Here is a 21,327-nt window from a genome sequence, read left to right on the forward strand (position 1 = left end):
GCAAACACATCAGACAATATGCAGAACGCAGTAAATATAGCCCTTTTGCTTTATCTTCTGTATCTTGTTTCCTTGCTAAGTGCCAAATAACATCGAAAATTATCCCCCCCCCCCTCAATAATGTTGACTTCTTTTTCTGTTGAAATAATTTTCATTAACACGTTTATGTATTCACGTTCGTGTTTATGCATAGTGTAGACCTTATCTCTGTGAAACCTAAGTACTTTTTGTTTTCATATATTTCGTCTCTCTTGCAGGACAACACTAGTAGGAAAAAATACGGGCAGCTTGGGTAAATTTTCAGTGTGCCACGAAAGCAAAGTAAACAGCATATTAATGATGAAGAAGGCACAAAAGCACACATTCCATTTTTCTAATACGAGTGAGCTCGACCAGAATAAGCATTTAGAACTCCACGCGGCGCAATCTGTACATCATTGAAGACATATAGACACAGTAGTGTCATAGTTGCTAGCTAATTTACACGCAGGAACGAAAATCGCGCCCACTTCGAGTAGCCGATTTCGAGCAGAAAGTCGCTCGTGTGAAACGGGCCTAACTGCCTATGCGTGCGCGACAAGCATCACTCAGAAATACTGATCAGTTCTGCAGTCGTACTAAGAAAAGCAACGAAGACCCGTCGTTTGGACCTAACACTTATCGGTTTCAGGTAGTAAATTATATAGTACAGCGTTCGGCCATGTCAGTACTTCATATGGTGGGAGGAATGTGTTGGACGCGCCGTTACTGCTTGTTGCTCCTTGGACGGAAGGTTCGTCCTCCATCTCGGCCGGAAGTTTACGAGGACACGCAGCCATAAGAACCTCGTGGGGACCTCAGCCGCCGCTGTCTGTGTAAAACTCCCAAAGCTAGGCGCTGTACCTGCACTGTACTTTTGATAAATAATGTGTTTAAAGAGTTGACCCGCTCGGATAGCTGTGCGCGTTAGAACGCCTCTTCTGGGATTCGGGGAGGGGAGCCGGCCCTAGATCGGATCCGCCCCGTCGATTAACGACGAGGGTCTGTGTGTCGGCGTCAGGAAGAGCAGGGGCCACCCTCTAGAACTAACATGGCACAAATCCGATCCCGTGAAGATACGAGATAAAGGTCTGTAGATTTCTGGGAAAAACTACCTACAATCTGCAGACTGACTGCGCAACAGCCCTAGTACTGAGCAGTATACAGAAATTTGTTTCACCCTGCACCCAAAGTATTTTTAAACATCACCTCTCACGATACGAATGCTATTATGAAATGTGGGTGATTCGAAAGGTAAGGAAAGGGAGGGAGATTAGGGTGTAACCCTTTATCCACATCTACATCAACACTCTGTAAGCCACCTTGCACTGTGTGGCTCATGTACGGTTAAACTCCCGGCGCCCCTTTCTTTTTCTATTCCATTCGCCACTGGAACGTGAGAAAAACTACTTTCGGTTAATTCTCCCATGAGCTCTTAATTTCTTTGATTTTCTCGTCTCGATGATTGCGAGTCATGTCGACATGGACGTGAGACTGAGCACAAACCGGGATTAATGGAGGGATGAGGAAGGAAATCATCATTAGAATCGCCATTGTGTTTGCCGTACAGTATCTAGGGAAACCGCAGAAAACCTGGGAACCTAGGTCTCGGTTTCCGGACGGGGAGTTGAACCACCCTCCTCCCGAAATCGAATGCAGTGTTTTACCCACTGCGCCACTCACTGTGAGAGTGATTCTAAATCCCTGTTAAAAGTTTCGAGGACTTCCCTTGGCGATGATTGGTAAAGGTATGTTCAGATACACACACACCTTCTCAGTTCCACAAGTCTAGCAAAATAAAAATTAACTCAGTTGTTCGAATCTTTTACTTCTTAAATTGGTACTTACAAGTTCCCGTAGAAAAAAGCCTCTAAGTATTCCGTGGAGAAGTTACAGCTTCGTAGCCCACTCGGGCCGATCACAACGCAACAGTCCTATATCATACACCTCCCGCTTTCCCTGGTACGTGAATAGACACCTGACATAGGTCGAATCGCCTCTATCAACGCCACAGTCCATTCAAGCTGACTTGAAAGTTATCTGTTAATTGGCCCCCGCAGAGAGAAATCGGTGCAGATTACAGCGGTCGTGAAGGAGAAGTGTGGGCCACCTGGACCAATCATTGCTTCGTCGGATCATTGATATACTGTCGCACTGATATTGTACCGTCTTCTTGATATCACACCTGACGCTGAATGCCCGGCAGTGCGTATGCCAGTAACCCGTGCAATATTTCCTGCAGGACAATCAAGCAATGAGACAAAATAAGGTGGGACGTTCCTTCATTAACAGTTAAAATAGAAATGATGTTCGAGGAAATCAGCTGTTTCCTTTTTGAAGAAACTATCTCGAATTTTCCCCTAAGATATTCTTACCTATATGATAAACAATATGATGTAGGGAAATTATAGTTTAGGTAAATCAAGGTATTAGCAGGAATTTGATACTCGATGGTTCCGCGACAGTGACATTGGGCTTTCTTCAAACAAAATACAGGTATTGGCAAAGTTTTTTTAACGTTTTTTAGCTTCATAGTTAAAGTCTTAAAGTCCGCAGTATGATTTGCTGTTGCATATAGCGGGGTGCGTGGGTTGTTCTACACATTATTTACTCACTCCAACTATACGTCACCGACGTAAATAAGGGGAATATCCTGTCACTTCGTGTATAATATACAGTAGTTGCCTGAGAACGACCATTAAGTGGAAACGTTCGTCTCCATTCGAGCCATTCTCAAAAGAAAGTTTGCTGACAATTTACGCTACGACTCCACGCCATTTCTTACGTGTACGTACTGATACCCCACGTTGAACGCTCCACGATCCTACAGATTGAGCACTCGTATGACGTTGGACAGTATAATGTTAGCGCAATAGAAATCACGTCTTTCAGAGTTTCTACGCTTTGCTAGCTAGGGACAGTAGCTCCCAATGTCACAACTGATCGTGTGACTGTGTTGTTGGCCTTTGCGGGCGCTGCTATCGCCGCCGGACAAACACAACCGCTGTTACGGCACACAGAGCTCTTTGTCTCCGGTGAACCTGATAGGCAAGCACGAGCCGGTCTCCGGTGACTAATACTCTCTCTTTTACAGCTGCTTTGGGCAGATCACCGCGGCACGCGGTATCTTCCCCCTTCTTCCTGTATGTTTAGTGAACTTATGTCTTTGAACATGGTAGTTGTGTCATTCCGTGAAGCCCAGGTGCCACAGCTCCCACACCTCGTTTGTCTCTATATTCTTGACATTCGTTTTAAATTATGGGCCATAATATGCGTATGCATCCAAAATGACAGAACCGAAAGTCCAGTGTAAGTGAATTACGAACTTTCCTTGTCAGGGTCATAAATGTGTTGCATATTTCCAGTAATCATTCACATCGATTGCTCTGTCATTTGCTATGATAAGATCTACCATTGTGCAAGTTTTGCCTATTTTTGGGCTTGTCATTAGACGTTGATGATCTTATACTGCACCACACTGTATCCTCGTTTTCTCAGGCTGGTATTGCACCGTGTGACGCCAGTTTTTAACAGTTAAGCGACCTCTTGTCGGAAACGGTAGACGTTTCCCAACAACCAGATGTTATTCAGGTTTTATTAGCGACTGATTAATACTCAGGCGCTTCGGGTAAAGGGGTTATCATTCGCATGAAACTTCACCGGGACTTCAGTACGCTTGGCTGTATTTGGCGTCCGCATAACGGGCGCCTGTGTCATCGTCAGACAGTTTCCTCCTTTCGAACTGAAACTTGTTTTTGGAATTCTGGGTGGAGCTATGCCAACAGTGAGGTAAATTTGTTGAATGGCGTTGGTTTTAGTCAGTCAGATACTAAGCGCACGTGTCATTCTTTTGCGCGTCGACGTACACTGATAAGCCACAACATTATGGCCACCGAAATACTATCCCAAAAACCCGTCCAGGCGATAGCAGCGTTACCTGACGAGCAATGATACGCACGTAGTATCAGCAAGCGTGCTGCGCGTGTGCAGAATGAGGAAGGCGTGCGGTGCGATCTATCTCGAGTTCGAACAAAGTCAGATTATGATGGTCCGGAGGCTCGGCACGAGCATTTCGGAAACTGTGCGACTTGTCGGTTGTTCGAGGAGTGACTTCAACACGTGGCGGCGAAACCACGTCCAGACGTCGTCCGGTTAGGAGGCCACTCATTACAAATGTCGGACGTCGTAGGCAGGCGCGAACTGTGGCGGAATTAACATCAGACATTAATGCTGGGCAGAGTAACAGTGCACCGAACACTACCAACGATGGGCCTCCGCAGCCGACAACCCGTGCATGTGCCAATGTTAACACCACGATATTGGCAGCTGTGACTGAAATGGGCACGTGACCGTCGGCGCTAGACGTTAATGCAGTGGCACAGCCTTCCATTGTTCGGTGAATCACGATACCTTCACCATGCCGATGGGAAGGCGCAAATCCGACGTTTTCCTGGGGAACAGCTCCTTGACACCTGTACTATGGGTAGTAGACAATCTGTCGGCCCCTCTGGGGATCCGTGGGTCCAGTGGAGTTCGTACAAGACACCATGACGGCCAGGAAGTATCGTACACTGGTTGCAGACCACGTACACCCTTTCATGACGATCATGTTTCCCGACGGTAGTGATATTTTTCAGCAAGATAATGCGCCGTGTCACAAGGCCAGAAGTGTGTTGGAGTGGTTCGAGGAACACAGTGGCGAGTTCCAATTGATGTGCTGGCCCCCCAACTCGTCAGTTCTGAACCTGATTGAACACATCTGGGATGTGATTGAACGTGGAGTCAAAGCTCACCGTATACCCGACGGATGTACACTGAGGTGACAAAAGTCGTGGGATTGCGACATGTACATGTGCACTGCAGGAGCTGTCATTTGTACTCGGGTGATTCGTGTGATACGTTTCCGAAGTGATTATGGCAACACGACGCGAATTAACGGACTTCGAATGGTAGTTAGAGCTATACTCACGGGACAAACCATTTCGGAAATTGTCAAGGAATTCAATATTCCGAGATCCATAGTGTCAAGAGTGTGCAGAGAATACCAAATTTCAGGTATTACCTCGCACTACGGACAGCGCAATGCCCGCCGCCCTTCACTTAACAACCGAGAGCAGCGGCGCTTGCATAGCTTAGTCTGAGCTAACAGACGAGCAACACTGCGTGAAACAACGGCAGTAATCAATGTGGGACCTATTACTAAAGTATACGATAGGACAGTGCGTCCCGCGTCCGGCCATCCTGATTTAGATTTTCCGTGATTTCCCTAAGTCGCTCCAGGCAAATGCCGGGATGGTTCCTTTGAAAGGGCACGGCCGACTTCCTTCCGCGTCCTTCCCTAATCCGATGAGACCGATGACCTCGATGTTTGGTTTCTTCCCTCCAACAATCCAATCCAATCCAACAACAGGACAGTGCGGTGAAATTTGGCGTTTATGGGCTGTGGTAGTAGACGACCGACCCGAGTGCCTTTGCTCACAGCACAGCATCGCCTACGGCGCCTCTCCCGGACTCGTGACGAGTGAAAAACCGTGGCCTTGTCAATGAGTCCCGATTTCAGTTGGTAAGAGGTGATGCTAAGGTTAGAGTGTGGCGCAGACCCCACGAATCAACGCGACCCAAGTTGTGAACGAGGCACTTCACCAGCTGTTGCTGGCTCCATAATGGTGTGGGCCGTGTTTACGTGGGATGGAGTGGGTCCACTGGTGCAACTGCAGCGATAATTGACTGGAAACGGTTATGTTCAACTACTTGGAGACATTTGCAGCCGTTCGTGGACTTCATCTTCCCAAACAATGGCGGAATTTTTATAGATGACAATGCGCCATGTCACTGGGCCGCAATTACTCGCGATTGGTTTGAAGAACAATCTGGGCATGTCGAGCGAATGGTTTGGCCACCCAGATCGTCCGACATGTATCCCATCGAACATTAAAGGGACATAATCAAAAGGTCAGTTAGTGCACAAAATCTTGCAACGGCAGCACTTTCACCATTATGGACGGCTATAGAGGCAGCATGGCGGAAATTTTGTGCGGACGACTTGTTGAGTGCAGGCTACGTCGGTACAGTATTAGGAACGTTACTCGTGACTTTCGTCACCTCAGTGTATAAAGTAATGGGCAATGCTTGTGGTAGTTGTACCTTCTCTTTCACATGTAATTTTGTGCGCATTTTTGTGAGGGGGAAGTACTAATTAATGTTCCACTCCGAATTTTGTTAGATGCCTGCCGTTGTCATTTGGGGTTCTCTCCCCCTCATGACTACCTATCCTTCCGTGTGCTATTCTTTTGTCCCGACCCGTTCTACCACTGAAATCTCCTCACATTGGTACTTGGCGTCCTGTGGCGTCTTGGTCCACTGTCCGATGTAGCTGTGCATACAATTTTTTTTATCTAGTATGGTATATTGGGATCTTCAGCTGGTTCGTACCCTTCAGTGTAGGACATCCATTTATAAGGCCAAATTAACAATTGTTTTTGATTAAAAGACATCATAGTTGCCGTTGACTGTTTAAAATATTTATTGTTACTATTGCAATTTCGGCCTTACGGCCATTTTCAACTAACACTGCAAAGTCACATTCAAGTGTTACTTGAAAATGACCATAAGGCCGAAATTGCAGTTGTAACAATAAATATTTTAAACAGTCAACGGGGACTATGATTGTATTTTAAGAAATATTATATGACTATGAATCCCAACCATGAGAAGTTAATCAAATTATTGTTGAATTGACGGGTGCACTTCATTATTATGTTCAACAGTTACAACAGTGGGGAACGAAACGTACCCAGCGGCAATGCCCTTCAGGATGATTCACGTGAAGAGCGTCCATAGACTGCAGCTGCAGATGAAAATATGGAAACTGTGTGCGATATGGTTTTGAGCGAGGGTCGAATAAATGCGTGTGAAATAGCTGAAGCAACAGGCACATTATAAGGGTACCAAATTTGATGACTGTTGACCAAAAGCAAATGCGGAAAGGAATTTCTCAGCAATTTTTGCGCTGTGTTAAAAATATGGTAGCATATCTTATTTGCAGAAGTAACACATGTTGATGAGACGCGGATCCACCACTTATCGCCAGGAAAGGGAAGCAATAAAGTGCTGGCGGAGTGCCTGTAGAAAATAAGCCTGTTTTATCTGCCGGAAGTGTTTTCTGGTATACAAACTGAATTCTTCTCGTTAATTCCTTTTCAGTGCCAAAATAATAACTGATATATACGTGGTAAGTCTTTTGAACGAACTGGATGCAAACATAGATGATTAATGGCTTCTGCAAAGGAGAAAAACAACAAAAAAACGACAGTGCTCTGAACAATATCTCTTGCACTTTGGCAATGGAAAAACGAATGTGAAGTACAGTTCTAGGAATATTCATCCTATTTACTACCCCTATCACCCACTGACTTCAGTCTATTTACACATGTAGAGAGGTTTATGATTGGAGAATATTTTATTGCAATTTAAAAAGGTCAATAAAGAAGGAAGTAAGGAAGGAAGAAATTGGTTGCATGTGACGTAGAGGTCGCTATAGACAGATCAGACGACAAGGTCAGAAAAGGAATTCGGCCATACACTTTTTGACGGAATCATCCCACCACTGACCTTAAAAGATTTAGATGAACCACTGGAAACCGAAGTCAACCCTGCTGGACGACGATTCTAAATGTGGTTCTCTCGAATACGAGTCCTTAAACATTTTGCCACCTCGCTCAGTAAGTTTGAAATCAGTTCTTCTAATCTTTTTCGAAAATATTTAAAGCCAGGAAAAAAAGTATACGAAGTAAGGGTGATGGTATAAATGTAAGTGTTTTTAATAGTCTCCTGTGATTTTACAGGACTGTCGCTTTTAAATGAATAAAGATACGAACATGCAGTTCATTTTTGAACAATAGTACATTTTTGAACAGTAACAGAACTATCCGCTCTTACGATCTTGTACGTGCATGCACGTATAACATTGGGATACTTTATACAGTGAGGTGACAAACCTCCTAACATGGTGTTATACCTGCTTTTGCCCGGTGTAGAGCAGCAGCCGGGCGTGGCCTGGACTCAAGTAGTTGGAAGTCCCTTGCTGAAATATTGAGCCGTACATAATTGCGAAAGTGTTGCCGATGGAGGGTTTTGTACTCGAACTGACCTGTCGATTATCTCCCATAAATGTTCAGTGGGATTCATGTCGGGCGATCTGGGTTGCCGAAGCAATCGCTCGAATTACCCAGACTACTTCAAACCAGTCGCGAACAATTGTGGCATGCCGCATTGTCATCCATAAACATTCCATTTGTGTTCGGGAACATGAAGTCCAAGTATGGCTGCAGATGGTCTCAGTTGCTTCTTTTGAACTAGAGGACCCACTCCATTCCATTTGAACACGACCCACACCACCACCGGCGTACATAGTGCCCTGGTGTTTGCTGCACTATCGTCAGCTCTCACCATCTGAAACCGGGACTCGCCTGACCAGGCGACGGTCTTCCAGTCGACTTGGTAACGAGCCCAGGAGAGTAGCCGTGCTGCTAGCAAAGGTACTCGCTTCGGTCGTCTTCTGCCATCGCCCATTAACGTCAGATTTCGCCGCAGTGTCCTAACGGATACGTTTGTCGTACGTCCCACATTGATTTCAGGCAGTGTTGCTTGTCTGTTAGCACCGACAACTGCATGCAAACGCCGCTTCTCTCGGTCGCTACGCGAAGGCCGTCGTCCACTGCATTGTCCGTGGTGAGAGGTAATGCCCGGAATTAGGTTCTCGCGGCGCGCTATTGACACTGTGAATCTTGGAATATTGAATTCCCGAACGATTTCCCAAATGGAATGTCCCGTGCATCTAGCTTCAAGTACCGTTCTGCGTTCAAAGGCTGTTCATTCCCGCCGTGCGGCCATAATCACGTCGGAAACTTTTTCGTACGAATCACCTGAGTACATATGACAGCTCCAGCTCCGCCAATGCGCTGCCATTTTATACCTCGTGTACGCAATACTACCGCCGTCTATATGTGGGTTTCGTTATCCCGTGACTTTTGTCACCTCAGGATTCAACTTTTCATTGACCTTTCACAAATGTTCTATCTGCCCCCCAACGGACGAGCGATCGACATCCAGGCGATAATCGAAGTCGTTGCAGACTCTTGGCGAATATGTTAGAGGTTATCGTATGTGGAGGCACGCCGACAGAGTGATACACAAACGTGACAGAAAATTTGCATCGTGCAGTATTAGACGCCACTCCAGGTGCAGTACCGTATTCCGACCAAAATCGGGCCGCACAGCTGTTACTGAATTGCACCCGTTATTGAAACCGAGAATGGAAAACAACTTTTGTTGTCGAGTTACTGCCACCTCGACTCGTCGCGCACTGGCTAATGAACGAACGAGTTAGCAGCGCAGGGAGAACCTGCCGATAACCACACGAACCAGTTCCGACGTGCAAGTTAAAATTCACACCAATTTTGTGTCTTCATTCGGGTAAAATATATAGGCCTGTGAAATCGGACGAATCGTTTACAAGCGACCTGTAGTGTTGTGGGAGTGGGAGGTCGCGTCTTCCAGATGCAGACACGGCGTGTTCGTCGGAAACAGCGAGTCGAGGTTTCGACGTGCGTCTGAAAAGAAGTCGGCGTAACCAGAAGCAGTGAGGTGCGGGTATAGCCTGGACACTGGAGGGAGCTGAACGAAGCGTGACCCTGTCGGAAGGGGAAGCGGCGTGTGTAGGGACACTTGAGGCTCGGCCAGCGATAAGCCAACCGCGGCCGCGACCGTCCACCGCGCTCCCCGACGTGCACCGCCAGTTCCGTGAAACGCCTTTGTGGCGACCGCCTCTGCGTTCCCGCCAGTCTGGGGTCGCTCTCACAGTGGGGAGTTGCCTCCAGAGCACGAGCTGCGGTTTATCCAATAAATGAAATACTCTCTTCTGAGGGGCTCTGCGTAGCCAACGGAATTCAACCATCAAAGGAAGCGTCGATATATAAGTTACGCAGTAGTTAATTACACTTATTAGAACTCCAATGGTGTGTCATATTCAGAATACATACAAAATGCCCTGTTGCATATCCTACAATGACAATTTTTCTCTCAAAATATTATTGTAAAAGAAGCCCTAATTTATGTTACGTACTAGTCACAAATGGTGGTTATTATTATTATTATTATACCTCCAAGAGCGAGCACATACACACTTAAAATTTGTATTTAATGCTAAAAAATTATTCTTTTTGGTGTGTGCAGCGAAAAGAAGGGATGTTGTTGTATTACACCATCGCCGAGGAGTCAGTCGCAACTGTCGAACATCGTGGGTTCCCTATCCGGACCGATTAAACGGGAACGGTTCCATCACTCGTGTTGCCACAAGACAGTTAATGTTGGACTTGCGCGGAGACGGCGCTTACTCCTTGTCGCCGATGTCTTCCAAATTTGATATATTAAGGGCTCGGCTAATCTACAGCTACATCCGTGCTCCGCTATCGCTGTACAGCGCGTGGCGGGCGGCACCCCGTACCACTACTAGTAATTCCCTTTCCTTTTCCACTCGCAAACAGAACGAGGGAAAAACGACGATCTATATGCCTCCGTATGATCTCTCTGCAGGTTCCCATTTGAGTTCCCAAAACGTCTCCGTAACACTTGAGTGTTGTTCCAACCCGACGGTAACAAACCTAACAGCCCGTCTATGAAATGCTTCGGTGTCTTCCTTTAATCCGACCTGGTACGGATCCCAAACACGAGCAGTACTCGAGAATAGGTCACACTAGCGCCCTGCATTCAGTTTCCTTTACAGATGAACCGCACTTCCGTAGAATTCTCCCAATAAACAGAAGTCGGCCATTCGTCTTTCCTACCACAATACTTAGATGCTCGTTCCATTTCGTATCGCTTTGCCACATTACGCTCAGACACCACTGCTGCTATACCGGCACATTACGGGATTGTTCTTCCTACTCATCCTTGACATGTTCCCGTCCACAGCAGCAGCTTGCTGCCATCCTGCCCGGCAAATCTTTTCTGCTGAGAATAATAGTGGTCCTACCACATTTCCCTGCGGCGCTCCTCACGATATCCTTGTCTTTGAACAGCCATCGTCAACATACTGGCTTCTATTACTTAAGAAGCCTTCGAGCCACTAATACGTCTCTCAACATATTTAGTATGCTCGCCTTCTTTAACAGCCTGCAGTGGGGCACTCTGTGAAATCTGGAAGTATGGACTCTGCTTGTTCACCTTCATCGATAATTCGCAGTACATCATATGAGAAAAGGAGAACCTGAGCTTCGCACAATCGATACTTTCAAAAACTATGCTGATTCGTGGATATAAGCTTTTCGGTCCCAAGAAAACTTATTATATTCGAACTGAGAATGTGTTCAAGGATTCTACAACAAATCCTCGTTAGTGATTTTGGCCCTTATTTTTGTGGATGTGTTCTTTTGCCCTTCTTTTATAAAGGAGTCACCTGCGGTTTTTTTTTTTTTTCAGTCGCGTGGGTTTTTGCCTAGGGCGAGAAATGGAAGTGACAAAAGTTTGAGCTCCTACATGGCCGAGCGCTTATAGAAAGCAGTCTTTTTAATGCGTTTCGGCGAGACACGAACCATTTATGTTGGCGTAGTTTCCAGATAGCGGTTGGCGCATTGAAAGAGTACGGAACGGCAATCAGAGGGTCGTGGGATAGTCTCGACGTGGAAGCTTTCTTCTATTTTCACGTTAGTTGCACTGTAAATGAACCGCTATAACGCTTGTGATATATTTTCACGAAAGGCTTTAAAAGGAAAGAAAGTAAAATTTGGAGTCACAAATAAATTTGCAAGGGAGGACTGTACTTAAAGCGCCCACGAGGAGTCCGGAAATTACTTTCCAAGAAGGAACTGTAATTTGTGTCCGGAAAGCCGAAATTCTCATTCGTCGGCGTCACTCGAAATTCTCTTCCTAACGCCGTGTGTAATAAAAGATGTAAGTTCGTATATCCTCTTTGCAGTTTGCCAGTATCAGTCGACTTACACTCCGAACACTCTACTATCGAAGGGCAAAAATATTCTCGTGACCATAGTGACCGACTCGTATACAGCCCAATATACTGCAACCCATTCTGGAAAATTATTCCAAAAGTCTATCTATGCGTACAAGAGACAGTACTGGCTCCGTTGAACCGATTTTTTTTTTAAAAAAAACAGTCAATGAGTACGTTATAAAGTATGGGAATGTTATTACTTTCTCAAAATCTGGGACAAGTACAACACTCTTATACAAAAACTTTTTGACTGACGTGATGAAGCCCTACGTCCTGGAGAAAGTTTCTTCTGTTAACTGGCTCGCGAGGAGCGCAAACCAATCCACAGTTAGACGACAAGATTTTCCAAGATGGATTGTTGTCGTGCATTATTAAAGTGCAGTGCTGCGACGTTTGCTCTTAGCGTCAGGCAATGAATCTGATCAAAATGGTTCAGAGCTACTGTTGTATCACTGAGAGAGAAAAAGAAATCACATTCCGAGAAGACTACATAAAAATACATTCCATTGTACATCAGCAGTTATCTTCGTCAGTATGTGGCGAAATGATACGCTGGTTTGTTGCAAAACTGCGTGCGATGAGAAACACCCTTTTATGAACGGAAAACTAGGCTGTTTTTGTATTACAGCTTTAAAACAACCACGTAATTTAAAAATGCGGCATTTATAACGCGTGCAAGATGCCGAGAAAATTAGAGCTCCATCTTTTTACGATATGTTACTACTTTATTTTCGAAGTTCTCGAGTGCGCCTTACAATCCTCTCCTGGAAAATTATTTTCATTCCCATATCATCCTTCGCGTTTCCTTGTCATGCCCATTATGAAAGTATTAATGAGTACATTTTATTGAGCATGATTTCAGTTAATTTGCAGTGTAAGTAAAACAAAAATGAAAAAAACAGAAAGGTTCCCGCATAAATTCGACCCCACGACCGTTTGATTACCGTTCTGTACTCCCGCTGCGCCAAGCGCTGCCTTGAGACTACGTAAACATAAATGGCGCATGCCTCGCCCGACCCGATCCATAAAAGTTATTTTTTCTAAACACTTGGCCATCTGGAGCTCCCGCTTCCGTCACTTTCATTTCTGGTCAAACCCTACGTATACTATAAATCTGAACGAAATCGATGACGACGAATGCACGTGGTGCCTTTGTCGGATTCACTAAATGAATTGTAAGGAGATGTGATTCATCCCTCAACTAGGCCCCTTGCAAAACCCTCGCCGGACTGAATGTTGGGGTTGCTATTCAGTCTGGGCCTTGCAATAGTAAGGGTTAGCGGAGGGAAGGAAAGCTGCGCGAATCGTCACGGGTCTGATTAGCCAATACGATAGCGTCGCAGAAATGTTTAGCAAAGCGCTGTTGTGGAACCCGAATAGCATTACTTTTAAATTTCCAAATGCGAACCGTCCAGTACCAGTCGACTTACGTGTTACGTCTTTACTCATATATGTCGCGTAATTAATATGGGGGAGGGATAATTTAGAAATTACCCCTAATTTGGAAATGTATCGGTTGCCGTCCTTGTCGCAAATTGCGGAAGTTGCAGAATATTAGTCCGCTACTGACAGTTCCGTGGTTTTGCAAATTCAGAAGGAGAAATAACGTGCTTTCAGCTTTCGATATTATCAACACTTCGTGAGAAAAAAGTACCTCCTATCTGCTCACCTTCGACAAATGTTCAAGATCAATCAGTTTCTGGTAGAACATTTTTCATTTCTTCATTTGGCAAGTAGTTTAACTCGCTCATCTGAGCCACTTGCCCCTCGCAAATGTAGGATATGCCAATTGTTGACAGAGTTTTTACTTCGAAAGCAAAAAGAGTTGACAAAGTAGCAATTTTGTCTGCTGGAAGTAGTGGAATGACTCCGGGGTTACCTGAATACTTCTTACAAACCAACGAAGGTTAAAGTAAAATACCCACTGACGTCTAGGTCACTAGATACCGTGGCCATGTTGGAGGAACCAAAGCGGCATTCGTACGAAGTGATCTAGTATGTCCTCTTTCGCAGTTTTTAAAACCGCAAAAGGACTGTGTGATTGACACGACGCATAACTGCTCATAAAAGATTGGTGGGAAACTGTAAATTTGTCACTAATTTATGAGAAAAATCGATGCAAGAGGACAGTAAATTTAATAACGATTTTTCGACGAGTACGAGGTATTCGGACCGACCTCCGGCTATTAAACAACGGAGACAAATTTTATTTCTAGGAATTCCATTGGGTTACACAGTTTTAATTACGTAAGTATGTGTTGCGTTTCCCTCATTTGTTTCTCTGGCATTGTCAGTCGTTGCAGTGTACGTAGCTGACGAGTTCGTGGATCCGGTTCTGGAATCTGTGGCCGGATGTCGTGGCCTAGCTTTGCTAATGTGCAGACACGAAAGCGCCAATTCTGCAGTCATATTTATGTGCTAAGATGAAATGTCGCACAGTAAGCAACCGCCGATGCTGAGGTGCTACTTGAGCCGTCTCCTCAGGTTGTACCGTTCAGCGGAAAAGTTGTGCACCTCACAACCGCTCCACGTATCTTCATTTGCGTGGCTCTGCAGCATCTAATGTGCTCAGGCGAGCAAGACGGCGAGTCTAGTGAGCTTTTACGACTGTTTCATCTGTAACACACAAATACAAATAACCAAAGCAAGAACAGAATGAGAATTTGACCCCACGACTCATCGCCGCAGTGATACGTTGAGCTGGATATAGCACATTGCTGAATTAAGTTGTGAAATGAAAAGTGGGTCTATTTGTAACACTGGTTTGTTTCTTGTGAGAACTGCGGCAGGTAAGGCGAATGGTCTCTGTAAAGGAGACCGCATATATGACGCTGGTGCGACTTATTCTTGATTATCGCACGAGTGTTTGGGATCCATGCCAGGTCGGATTGAGAGAAGACGTCGAAACAATTCAGAGGCGAGCTGCTAGATTTGTTACCGGTAGGTTCGAACAACACATAAGTGTTACAGAGATGTTTCGGGTACTCAGATGAGAATCTATGGAGGAAAGAAGACGTTCTTTTCGAGAAAGACTGTTGAGAAAATTCAGAGAATCGGCATTTGAAGTTGACTGCCGGAAGCTTCTACTGCTGCCAACATACATTGCGCTTAAGGACCACAAAGATAAGATTCGAGAAATCAGAGCCCATACGGATGCATATAGACAAGTCATTTTTCCCTCGCTCTTTTTGCGAGTGGAACAGGAAAGGTGGCATCGTACGGTGGCGTGAGGAGTATCTGTGTAGATGTAGAACTTAAGGACGAAAGTAACTTCCGCATGACGTGTCATTGCCAAGTTACAAGGGTGGCCATACATAAAAAGAACTGCTGTAGTGTAGTACAACACACAGGGTAACAAGAGAAATACACGATGACACGAACAGAAGTGACCTTTTTCAAAGAAAAGGATTACTTTGAAGTTAACGGTATTCATTAATATACGTGTTCCCACCTGTCGCCTCCATCACTGTCGAACGCGGACGTAGGACCTCCGAATCGTTCAACACTGTACACTCTCCGGTCAACGTAAATCGCATCATTGAGCACGAGTGGGGAGGCCTACTGCACCACGTTCAAACATCATCCAACGGTTGTCTACCGCAACAACTCTGAGTAGGCGTTGACAACACACACTACTAACAATCCTGACCAGCCTTTTGTAATGTCCATAAATGACGGTGACTTCAGTGAAGTTATTGTCTTCGAATAAAAGTATCATTTATGTTCGTCTCACTGCGCATGTATTTGAGGTACCTTGTGTAGTATTCTGCAGCAGTTGTTTTTATGTATAATTCGAGTTTCATCGAACTGTGGTACTTCACAGCCACACACAAAGCGAAAGTTGCTTTCGTCTTTAAGTTTTGCACACCAGAGTTGTTATCTACAACCAGTCATAACAACAATTAGGTTAAAAGCACCACCGAGTAATCGTATTTGAAAAAGATGCTACCTCTTGTTTTATTTTTGCAGCTGGTTTCAGCAAATGCGGGATACCGCTCACTGCAACTCATATAAAGTGACCAGAACAGTTAAATGCCCGAAAAGTTATAGGTTAGTACAAGTCGCTATTCTAACATTCCTTCCGCTTCGATACAGTTGCATATATTAGGCACGAGGACTGGAGCTTGTATTTCTGTGTAGCGTATGCGTAACCAGTTTTGTTCCCAAACAGGAAGATACTCGAGATCTTCGTGCATATGGTTTGCTTCTCACAATGCGCCTACAGAAGCTACTTTTCTAAATGCTATCGGAAGTTAGTAACAACTGTAAAGGCTCAGTGTTTGAAACTGACAATTGCGACTGTTATGTCTTCTGTACTAGGAAAGACTGATACACATACCCTTCTTCCCAAAACTGAACGAATCACTGGGAGTTTTGAACATTTGCAGTGAAGCTGATTTTAATGGATGACTTATACGTACAGCAGCTTCAAGTAGATCGCAGTGAGGGAGAGAAAGAGACGAAATATCGTGGAAGTGTTTGATCACGCGATTTCGCGTGCGCGGTAGCAAGCCTGCAGCGTCAGAAAATACGTAGAATGATACGTAACAAGTTATGTAAGTACTGTGATTATAGATGGCAAGTGGCATATTTCACTCGCCATATGGCCATTGCTATTTTGATAGTTACATGTTACGTAGATTATGTTGTGCGCTTAATATTATGTTCAATATGTAGAGTAGTTCAGACGTCATTTGTTAGCATAACACGCTTGCTTGCAAGTGTAGAAGATTCTGTTGGAAAGCTATGTTGTGCACTGTGGATTTTCAGCATCCGTTACGTGGCTGTTTTCCCATTGCGACTTACGATACGCTATACCTAAAATCCCGCGAGACGATGTTTATCCAATTCACAGACAGATTATGGCAGATAGAAGCCTTGCAACTGCGAATCGAGTGTAGTGGAGCTCCGGAGTATCTGTGTAGATGTAGAACTTAAGGACGAAAGTAACTTCCGCAACACGTGTCACTTCCAAGTTACAAGGGCGACCATACTTAATGTCTCTAGCCTTCAACCGACCTAGTTAACTGCGTTGAAGAGAGCAGCGAGTGGTTTTTTTGTTACCGGCGCATCGCCGACCAAACTGTTCGTACCTGCTAAGATCGGGTTCTGTGGTGATCGACGACTCGGCTAAAGACCCACCATATCGTGGATTATCTTATCTGCCGACAAATTTATGGAGATCTAACTTCTCTATCAGCCACCATCGGTCCATATGTGGCAACGCAGGTACACGACCTGGTGCCTGTCCGCACCATTGTTAGGCTTTTGGCGAATGGTTATCGGCGCCATCAGTGTCCATTAGGTATCACGTTCTTGATGTGCAGTCAGCATCATCTCACCAACAGTGGCGTCAAAGGGACTTCCGGACTGCAACGACCTGCAACTTGTATTCATCTGGGAATCCAATTCTTTGGGGACACTGACGCCTTAATTGAACACTTCTGGAGACATTAACATCACAACCTTGTGTTCTCGGTGGGCATAAAACACCACACACACTAACGATGCAATGTTCCGTGTAGCCACCATCAATTACGACACTCGCTCGCTTATACGAGTAGTTGGATCATGAGGAACAAAGACACAGCTTGCATCCACCTGGGCTGTTTTTTATGCATTACCTCCAGAAGGCATATTCCAACAGTACAACACACGGGACCATACAACGTTGGTGCTGCGGGAATTCCTCATGAACGTTATTGTACTATCGTGGTATCTCATGTTGAGTGCGTGTCGCAAATTACATCTCAACTGTAACAACCGCGTATTTTATTGGCTCTTAATATTTAGTTGCAGCGAATATGATCGCACGTGATACCAACCTGTACGGCTGTGTTTGGAGATTCCCGACTCCCTGCCTGGCCGAGATCCTCTTTTCTTCCCCTTTCACTCCGTTTTTATCATTTTTTTAAAGTTGGTTAGTCTCCTTTTCCCATACGCACTTCTACATTCTAGCGGTTGCACCTCTTAAGTCGCAGGTGGCCTTGCCTCTACTGCTTCAGAGGTGGGATATTTCCTGCCTCCAGCATAGCGCTGGGTTCGCTCTCTTGCTGACTTACCTCATTTTGTTTTTACCATTGACAACATGTCTGCCCTTTTACATTTTTAGCCTTTTCCCTTTTATCGTTCTGACTTTTCTCAGATGTCACACTATAGGAATGTACCACATTTGAAACAAGGGACTGATGACCTTGCTGTTTGGTCCCTTCAACCCCAACCAACCTGTACGCTTTCATGCCCGTCTGGATAACATTCAGGAACTATTTACTTATATCCACAGTTTTCTGCTCGTTATGAAGATTCGTGATTTTACTGTATACTGTTTCCTTACCAGATCATTAAACACAAGGTTCCGGACCACGTGTACGCAATGGAGATATAAAACGCGTATTATGTATCCGAGGGTCAGAAAAAATGAGGCGATATTCTTATAACTTCATGACGTCAGAGGCGGCCGAAGAAATGAAAAGATCTAGTCTCACAAAAACAGCATTCCTCGATCGTGTGTCCCCGAAGCCCTAGCAAGCAGCCTGAAGGCAGATTCTTAGCCGCGGCTATCCAAAGAAGTACATGCCCTTCCTGCTGCTGAGTCAACGTCTAGCGATACGTTCATTTAACTGAACGTGTGGTACTTAATAGTTAAGCATTGCCCGATAAGACTCCCTCTTCTACAGTTGTAGAAAGCTGCCAAACAAGATTTGGTGATGCTCAGTGGTTACGCAATAATCAGCTACCTCCTAGGGTCCTTTACATCCCGCTTTAGTAAATAAAACGTGGAATACTTAACTTTTCAGAAACACTCCGCACAAAATGTGGGTCGAAATTATCGCGTCCGCATCCCAATTCGCAGATGGAGCTTGTGAACAGCTTATCTTGAGAAGCGTATTGTGTTTCTTGTCCTTGGATGCCTGCACAAGATGAAAGCTTCTCCTTTCAAGGATTATCACGTAGTGCAGTACTTACGTTTCCTGCAATTATATTAATAATATGAGATCAGATTGAACTGGGCGTATTTCAGTGTTGCAGCTGCTATATCGTGGAACACCATTTTGAACATATCTGACGTTTTCATAACTTGAATATCATTTAATAAAAAAATAAATAAAAAATCTTTCGTGAGACAACCTTTTAGTGTAATGATTTCACCTTTCTTTGAGCCTTGGTTAATAAATCCCAGCTGAGGCTTCTTGGAGCTGTGGTTGCCCCTTCCTAACCGCGTGCGTTTGTCCATTATTGTTGTTGATGTTAACATTACCGATTTACATCGGAAGAGTGAAATTAGTATTTTATTTAGCAGGTAGATACATTTTCATCCTGAACTCTCTTTATAGCATATGGGGCTTTATTAATTTCTATGGGATACCATTTCCCCGTTGCAATAACGATTCATGCTGTCATTGCGCATATTACAAGCCCGCCCGCTTAGCCGTGCGGTCAAACGCACCTTGCGGGCGGAAAGGCGTGCCGGTGCCCGGCAAGAAATCGGCCGGTGGATTAGTGTCGAGGTCCGGTTTGTCGGCCAGTCTGTGGACGGTTTTTTAAGGTGGTTTCCCATCTGCCTCGGCGATTGCGGTCTGGTTCCCCTTATTCCGCCTCAGTTACACTATGTCGGCGATTGCCGCGCAAACAGTCTCCACGTACGCGTACACCATAATCACTCTACCACGCAAACGTTTGGGGTTACACTCGTCCGGTGTGAGACGTTCCTGGGGGCGAGTGCACTCAAAAAATATCGGTAAGTAAACACGGATGTAGAAAGTGAGCTTTCTTCAAAGAAACACGCGCAGACTGTTATTTATACTTGAATTGCCTTTTCCATTCTGTGTAAGCTAGAACGGCCGAAAACGTGTAATGTCACAAGAACAAAAAATTTGGTGAAGTATCTGACTCGGACAGTGTTTCACGATGTAGATCCACGTTATCAGCTGCCGGACTATGCGCCGCGCAGAGTAGCCTTGCGGTCTGGGGCGCTTTGCCACGGTTTGCCCACCCGTCGGAGGTTCGAGTCCTCCCTCGAGAATGGGTGTTGTGTTGTCCTTGGCGTTAGTTAGTTTAAGTAGTGTGTTACTTAGGGACCGATGACCTCGGCAGTTGGGTCCCATAGGAACTTACCACAAATTCCAAAATTTTCCTGAATTGACTGGCGCCCGTAGTTGTGCCTTTCGTGGGCAACGCTCCTCGTACATTGGTTCGCGCCTTACATTTACAGTCTAGATTGCATTTATACTCTCCACATACGCACTGTTAACATTATTATTCTGTGCTGATATTTTTGTGATGGTTGTATGTGTAAGCATCGAAAATAATTATTTATTGTTTACTGAATCAGTTATTTTGTGCTCCAGGATTCGTTTCGTGCTCACCAAACCCATGCAAGAACGGTGGTACCTGCATTACTGCCCTTCGAGCGGAGTCCTACTGCAAGTAAGTAATCGGATCGCGCGGCATGCTGTATATTATTGCTGCGCGTTTCTTTCTTGTTATGTTGTAAAGTGATACTAGATTTGAGCATGTTTAAAGTTATAAGTTGCTTCGTTTGATCAACAACGCTCGCCTATTGTGTGTGTGTGTGTGTGTGTGTGTGTGTGTGTGTGTGTGTGTGTGTGTGTGTGTGTGTTTGGGAACGGCAGAGGCCGCACAAACTCGCTGCTTCCTGGTACAGCGAGTTTTCCCCTTTGTTTGTGCCGTGTAATCTGGTGCTGGCTTCCAGTGAAGGGCATTTAATCGCCGGCGGGGAAGGAAGCGCAGCGTGGCGTTCCAGATGTCTGGCCGAAAGCGAGCTTATCGCGTGGGAATGGTCCGCCACCGTGGAGGGGCCTCTGCTGCCGTCTTTCCATGTTCCTGGACTCTTATTCTGCAGCTCCGTTGGATTTTCCTGTAACCGAAAAAGGGGAGGTCTTCTTGTCCCATTCCGAGTAACGATACATCGTCACCACAGTGCAACTGGAATGAAGTAAGGTAGGAATGCGAGTTGTTACGTGCCGAAGGGACAAAGTGAGGAATAACGCCACAGGGAGTGCTTTCCACTACGTAAGGCACACAAATAATGCCTTCTGAAAAATCAGGGAAGCGAAGTCGGGGTTCAACGTCCCTCCGGCGTAGAGGTCACGAGAGACGCCTGAGAACATTTCACCAGCACTGCGTCGCAGAAGATGACTGACAGGATTCCAGGGTCGCGAGTTCGTGGAACTACACGGCGGCAGAGTGCTTTAAAACCGACAGCCATTGTCTTCAGTGGACATCGGAGTGTTCGATGTCAGTGGCGATGACTGCACGGTGCGCCGTTTCCTGAGTCCGCT

General features: G+C 45.3%; 1 protein-coding gene across 2 annotated transcripts in view; it reads left to right on the forward strand.

The window, feature by feature from the left end:
- The window catches only part of LOC126297713 (neurogenic locus Notch protein), a 349,521-nt gene that overhangs the window by 61,710 nt on the left and 266,484 nt on the right, over positions 1-21,327 (forward strand). For both annotated transcript variants that reach the window (XM_049988844.1, XM_049988845.1), the window contains exon 2: positions 20,374-20,452. In XM_049988844.1, coding sequence (XP_049844801.1) covers positions 20,374-20,452 — 79 coding nt within the window. The remainder of the gene's footprint in view (positions 1-20,373; positions 20,453-21,327) is intronic.

This window comes from Schistocerca gregaria, chromosome X (genome assembly GCF_023897955.1).
Source record: "Schistocerca gregaria isolate iqSchGreg1 chromosome X, iqSchGreg1.2, whole genome shotgun sequence".
NCBI classification, from domain to species: Eukaryota; Metazoa; Arthropoda; class Insecta; order Orthoptera; family Acrididae; genus Schistocerca; species Schistocerca gregaria.